Source organism: Bison bison, unplaced genomic scaffold (genome assembly GCF_000754665.1).
Source record: "Bison bison bison isolate TAMUID 2011002044 unplaced genomic scaffold, Bison_UMD1.0 scf7180017864360, whole genome shotgun sequence".
NCBI lineage: Eukaryota > Metazoa > Chordata > Mammalia > Artiodactyla > Bovidae > Bison > Bison bison.
In genome coordinates, this window is record NW_011494932.1 from 265,745 (window position 1) to 272,524 (window position 6,780).

The 6,780-nt window shown below is 44.2% G+C and overlaps 1 protein-coding gene across 1 annotated transcript in view; it reads left to right on the forward strand.

The window, feature by feature from the left end:
• Positions 1-6,780, forward strand: part of IDS (iduronate 2-sulfatase) — a gene marked incomplete at its 5' end in the record, with an annotated part of 19,156 nt that extends 12,376 nt beyond the window's left edge. Inside the window, 2 exon segments of the mRNA XM_010855225.1 lie at positions 362-535; positions 3,212-6,780. Of these exon segments, the coding sequence (XP_010853527.1) occupies positions 362-535; positions 3,212-3,684 (647 nt within the window).

Here is a 6,780-nt window from a genome sequence, read left to right on the forward strand (position 1 = left end):
AGTTGTTTTTAAATCAAGGTTAAGCATGTGGAACCAGAAGTTATTTTCTTTGGTCTGTGGTGTGTCGTAAAAATTGAAAAAGATACGCATGTCTTTTTAAATGTGAGAAACTGTGCTCCAGTCTCACAGATCTTGTTTTTGTGGTACACACTCACAAGTGCAGATCTGAGCTTGTGTGACTTGAGTCAACAATGACTCCACCTCCTACCTTTCTGTGTGGTAATTCTAGCAGAATTTCTTCTAGATGGTGAGTTTTTGCTTCCTCTGGCTTTTACAAGAGGGAATGAAATGGTGTCTAACTGAAGTGAGCAAGCCATGAGGTGCTGATTCATTTCTGTCATGCTCTGATTTTTATGACCAGGATGGGCTCTGGGTGAACACGGAGAATGGGCGAAATACAGTAATTTTGACGTCACTACACGAGTGCCTCTGATGTTCTATGTTCCCGGAAGGACAGCCCCGCTTCCGGTGGAAGGCGAGAAGTTTTTCCCTTATCTCGACCCTTTTGATTCCGTCTCAGAAGTGCCAGAGCCAGGTATGGAAATGCAGAAGTGATGCTACTTGACAGCAGGGATGCCTTTAGTTGGTACAGAAACCCCCTCACCACCCAGCACAGGCCTTTCTACCTAGGGCAGGGGAGCGGCAGTGCCAGAGTTGATGAGGGTGGCTCCTGTTCATAGGGGGCTTGGAAGGGAGAGGGGTAGAGCAGGGGCCACCCCAAGATGGGGAGAGCCATCATGGAGGTGACAGGAGTGTGCTCTGAGCTCAGGGCAGGGGGCAGGGGCTTCCCCCTTACAGATGAGCAGAAGTTCATTACCTGCGTCCTTCTGGCTGGGACTCAGCCCTCTGCAAGGGAACGTTAGCCACCTCAGCTCCTCCATCTGGTGTGGTGCCAGGTCTGTCCCATCAGTGGCTCTTGTTTAAATTTTTCTTGGTTTTAGTCCATCGTTCTGGCCTTTTTGGATCTTTCCAAGTTTGCTCTCTACTGCCCAGTTTTTTCCTGAACCTTTGATTTCTGTGTGTTGCATGCACTGTCTTCTTTCATGTCATTGATAAAAATGTTAAACAGTTTGAAAACATGACCATAGCCCTTTATTTGCTGGGAGAAATCTTCTGACACGTTGAGAATCCTTTTTGAAACTTCAGAGGGGAGGTGTTGAGCAGCTTATAGATTGATGTTGCTGCACCGTCATCCCATTTCTTTCCAAATTTTCTCTCAAGCCTGTATATCTTCTTTGATCATTGGACTTGGATTTCCAATAGCCAGTCTAACATGCTCAAAGCTGAATATTTGACCTTTGACTTTAAGCCTTTGACACTCTTCCCCTTCTCAGGAAATGGCAGTGGTTGCCCGGGCCAGAAAACCATGCTGATAGTGGCCCATCAAAACCATGCTGATAGTGGCCCGTCTTTTCTCTTACGGTCTGTACGTGATGAGCAGTCTTTCAGCCCTCCTGCCACCATTCATTCAGAATCTGTCTACACCATTTCTCCCACTTACCGCTGCCATCATGCACCACGCTGCCACCTTCTCTTGGTAAAACCTCCTGGCTTGTGCCCTTGATCCCTAGAGTTTTTCCTCAGTGAGCCTGATGTTAACAGCTTCAGTGAGCTTGTTAAATCCCAAACAGGTGGCTTCAGAACCCTACTCTGGGGCCTCCTACACGCCTGTCTCAACTCTGAGTGAAAAGTTATTACAATGGCCAGCTGTCACCTGGGCTCCTTGTATCTCCCTGAACTCATGTTTTTCAAGTATCCAGGGCAGCTATCTTGTACAGTGTTCCGCAGTCTGGGTTTGTCTGACTGCTTTCTGAGAATTAGATTCAGGGTGAACCCTTTGGACACATGCTGCACACTGTGAGGTTGTGGGTTCCACCTGTATACCACTGGGGACACTTCATGGTGGCCTGTGCCCTTATTAGTGAAGTCAAGCTGGACTGTCTGGTTAAGGTGGTTTTGTTAGACAGGCCTCGCCATTGTAAAGGTATCTTTTAAAAAATATTCTTTACCTTTATTTTTATTTTACTTACAAACCAAATATGTTGGAAATAAAATTGAGCCATATAAAGCAAACTCTTAAAGATCCAAAAAGGCTAGAGTTATGGCCCAGAGTAACAGTAAATTTTAACAGGAGTCACAATAAAGTACAAGATTTAGCCTTTAAAGATAAATCAACAACAATGAGATATCATTTCATACCTGTTAGAATGGCCTTTATCAAAGCAGACAGAAAATGGCAGCACTGCCAAGGGTGTGGAGAAACAGGAGCCCTCAGGCCTTGCCAGTGGAGATGTGAAATGATCCAGTCCCTGTGTAAAAGTTTGGTGGGTCCTCAAAAAGTTAAACATAGAACAGTCGTGTGACTTGGCAGTTCCACTCTTAGGTATGTATCCCACAGAACTGAAACCAGGTACTCCAAGAAAACTATGCATAAAAATTTTCATAGCATTATTAGTAGCCCAAAGGTGGTTGCAACCCAAGTGCCCATTGACAGATGAATGGATAAGCAAAACATGGCACATCCATACAGTGGGCTATCATCCAACCTTAAAATGGAAGGAAACTGATGTGTGCTATGACCCGGGTAGACTTGGAAGACATGATGCTAAATGAAAGAAGCCAGGCACAAAAGGACAAACACTATGTGATTCCATGTCTGTGAGGTGCCTAGAGCAGTAGACACACAGAGACAGATAGTAGAAGGGTGGTGCCAGGAGCTGGAGGTGTCATTTCACAGGGACAGTTTCAGCTGTGCAAGGTGAAGATAGTTCTGTGCTGGGTGGTGGGCATGGCTGTACAACAGTGGGAACATCCTGAGTGCCCCTGACCTGGGCACAAAAAACTGGTCACAGCAGTAAATTTCATGTTGTTTGTAATTTACAATAATAAGAAGGAGATGGATGAGATGCAGATATCCAGAAAGGAGGGATCGGCCGGGCAATGCTGTGAGGCTGGGAACAGACTGTCCTCAACAGACTTTCCCCAGCAGTCTGAGCCTTGCCTGAATCACCCAGACACTGGTGGGTCCTACATTTAAGTCTTTGCTAAAAGTGCCAGCAAGCTGAGGGCACCTTCATTCTGCCCTGCTGTTGGGTGAGGACCTGAATTGGTTTTGTTCCTAAAGCTCTTGGGCTAAAAATAAATGCTGTAAAAGAACACAAGTCAGCGTGTGGGGCTGTAACCTGCTCCATGGGGTGGCTTCTTCTTTCAGGCCGGCAAACTGGGGACCTGGTGGAGCTGCTCTCTCTCTTCCCCACACTTGCTGGACTTGCGGGACTCCGTGTCCCTCCACGCTGCCCCATCCCCTCGTTTCACATGGAGCTGTGCCGAGAAGGCCGGAACCTCCTGAAGCTCTTTGAAGACCATGGTGAGGAAGAGGAGCCCCATGTCTGCAGTAATCCCCGGGAGTTGGTGGCCTATAGCCAGTATCCTCGGCCCGCAGACTCTCCTCAGTGGAATTCTGACAAGCCGAGCTTAGAAGATATAAAGGTCATGGGCTATTCCATACGCACGGTAGACTACAGGTATACTGTGTGGGTGGGCTTCAATCCCCAGGAGTTTCTGGCTAATTTTTCAGACATTCATGCAGGGGAACTGTATTTTGTAGCTTCTGACCCTTTGCAGGATCACAATGTGTATAATGATTCCCAGGGTGGAACCCTTCCCCGGTCATTCATGCCTTGAGTTCGCTAACCAGAGACCATATATAATGCCAGTGAGAGAAGGAATTAGAGCTGGTTTTTCATGATTACCCATACTATTGGAATCAACCCCAGGGGCAGGGAGTTAAAACCTGCATCAGTAATTTGGCCTAAGAATATGTAACAGCTGCAACTTTTGATTTTGTCATTATAATCGGGCTGAACCTTTACATTTTATTATTATTATTTTTTTTTTTTGGTAACAGTCATAGCTTATTTATTGAATGAATAAGCACAGAGTGAGCAAGTTGAAATTGTCATAGCTTCAGCTATCAGGAGCATAGTGACTGAACATAGCACTCTACTCAAGAAATATAATACTTCAATTATTTGTGAAATGTAGTACATTTCAAAATGTAACCACATGTCAAATTAGGTTTGACACTATAAATTCCTGGTTCTTTTGTTTATAATTTAATAATATATCTAATTTAGCCTGATATACTCAAAATATTATATCAACATGTACCCTAGGTTTTTTTAATGTAAACTTAATAATGCTAGATGCCAATACCTGAAAGTCTAGCTCTAACTTTTCCAAGATTGCAAATCTTCAAATCCAAAAACCAAATATGCATGAGGTGATTACTGTGGAATTTCTATATCAAATAATAAATAATGCTAAGTAAACTAGAGGCATGCCATGTATGAGAAATTTAGTTAAAAATTTTCAGAGACTTTCTGGCACAGACAATAATTTGAACACCACGGCCATCTTTAAAAGGCATCTTTATTCACAGTGGAAAATAGTTGAAGGCATAACTGTATCCCTGAATTGAGACATTCAAAACCATTAGTGTTCTTCTTCTCTGGAGATTGTTGGTTGCAGACATGTATTTATCCAGGAGGCAGGAAGGAAATAATCACTGTTAGTTGCTATTACAAATAGCATTAATTTTAGTAAATTCTAAATTCTTTTGAGAACTGTGAAAGCTATTCATTAATATCATATTAGGTGATTTCTAATTCCCCAGATGGTAGTTCTGTATTCACTAAATAAAGTTACCAGGAAAAGCAGGTGGTAGTAATAAGCTTAGCCTATGTCATCTTAAAAATAATGGAATATTCACAGGTCATGTTCACTACATGTTGATCAGTCATCAGTAGTCATCAGAAGAGTGAAGCACTCTGTTAATAAACATTAATGTACTCCTGTATCAAAGTAACTTCTTGTAATTCTTTACATGTGCTGCTTTGGTGTTTAAAAGGTAAATGTGAACCAAAATACAGCAAATTAGTTTACTGCACTGTATTACATTGTAACCAAAAAGGCAAGATATTATAAGATTACTTCAAATCAGTAAAATTTCAAATACAGATTTTTGTTTTTACTAAGCCTACAGTGGACGCATATATGGTGGCAAAACAGTCTTCTAATTGAATCAGTGACTTCATGTTCTGCCAACAGTTTGTACTTGAGGAGTGAAGGGCCCTGTTCCTCTCTGCTGATCCCATTTCTCTTCTGGAAGCCTCCACTTTTGTGGATGGTGTCCGTCAGCCTTTTCTTTTCCCTTCTCCATCCTCTCTATTGCTCACATCACTTCGATGCAGAATTTTACAATCCAGTCCAGTTTCTCGTGATGTCTTTTCAGGGTACTTAGCTTTATCTCCTACTTTACAGTTACAAAGCTTTTATTTTGAAGCTTTTATTTCGAATTCCCGGTTGACTATCATCTGTACACTCATCGTTTTTTCTCTTTATTTCTTGAAGCACATTTTAGTATCAGAAAATCTCCAAATTGTCCTCTTGCTGAAGTTGTAAGCTGAACTGTGCTGAAAAGAGCAGAGTGACTGGCATTCTGGCTGTCTCTCACCTGCGTGACAAAAGCCTCTGCTGGGTCTGCTTGGGGGCGTTTTGCATGTAGATCTGACTCTGCAGGAAGAGCTTCTGTCTTCTCTTTTGTCGGTGAGGGTGCACACTCAGAATGCTTCTTCCCTCCTTAGGTCTTAGCTTTCCTTGGCCTCCCTTTACATATGTCTCCTTTTAGAAACTCGGCTGCATTTCACATGCAGGGGCATGCTCTTCTAAATCAGCTCACAGGTGACGGTTGCTTTTTGTGTTTTTGACACTGATGCTAGGGTGGAGCCATTTGTGCACATCTCCAGCATTCATCGAGACAAGCAGCTGCTCTCTGGTTTTCACATATCAAAGCTGACCACATTCCTTATCTTGACCAGGCTTAGGGAAACCACATCTTTGTTGCATCACGTAACTTTTCTCCAATGCTGCTGAACTGGACACATTTTATGAATGGTTCTCTAGTCATTCTTTGTGGAAATCCCTATTGCACTTGAGCCAGGGGGTCTTTCATGCAGTTTACTTGAAACCCAGACCAGTGATCTCAGAAATCTTGAGTGGCCCTAATTCAGAGGCTCAGATACATGAGGGGGCAGCTTCTGCTTCAGGGTGTCTGGGCGGGGGTCTGAGAGCCTGCACTTCTGACCCTTCTCCTCCAAAGAGTGCCCTTTGAGAACTATGCCACGTGTGTGCTGACCAGTAGCCACTAGGCCCCAGTGACTCTAAATTTCAGTGAATGAAATTACAACCAACATTTTAAAAGCAGAATCTCTGTTGCACTTGCCCTATTTCAAGTGCTCAAGAGCCAGTGTGGGTAGGGCATTGGGGCACTGTATCAGACAGATGCTACAGCCTTTCCGTGTGGCAGAAAGTGAACTGAACAGAGGTGCCCTAGGTTAACTCTGAACTGGTTGACTTGATCCGCCTAGCTGTTGACAGGTTCCTCCCGTGGGCTGATTGTCTCCTGTTTGCCCGCAAAAACTTGTCCAGCGAGGAGCCACGTGTGTTTGGTGTAAGTGCAGAGCAGGGAGTTCCCTCTGCCAACTGACCTCTTCCTCTCTACCACCATCGCTATCACCACAGCCCTTCCCTCCTCCTTCCCAAGTAGTTTACCTCCCCCCCTCTTTCCTTCCCTGCTCCCCTCAAAATCCATGTGTCTTCCTGAAATCCCTCTTTGATCCTGCCCTTTGAGAACACCGTTAGTGCCTACTTCTGGGTCTACACAGACCTCCGCTGAGCAGTCAGAGTCTTCCCTGACTCCACAAAGCCCCTTTCCTTGGC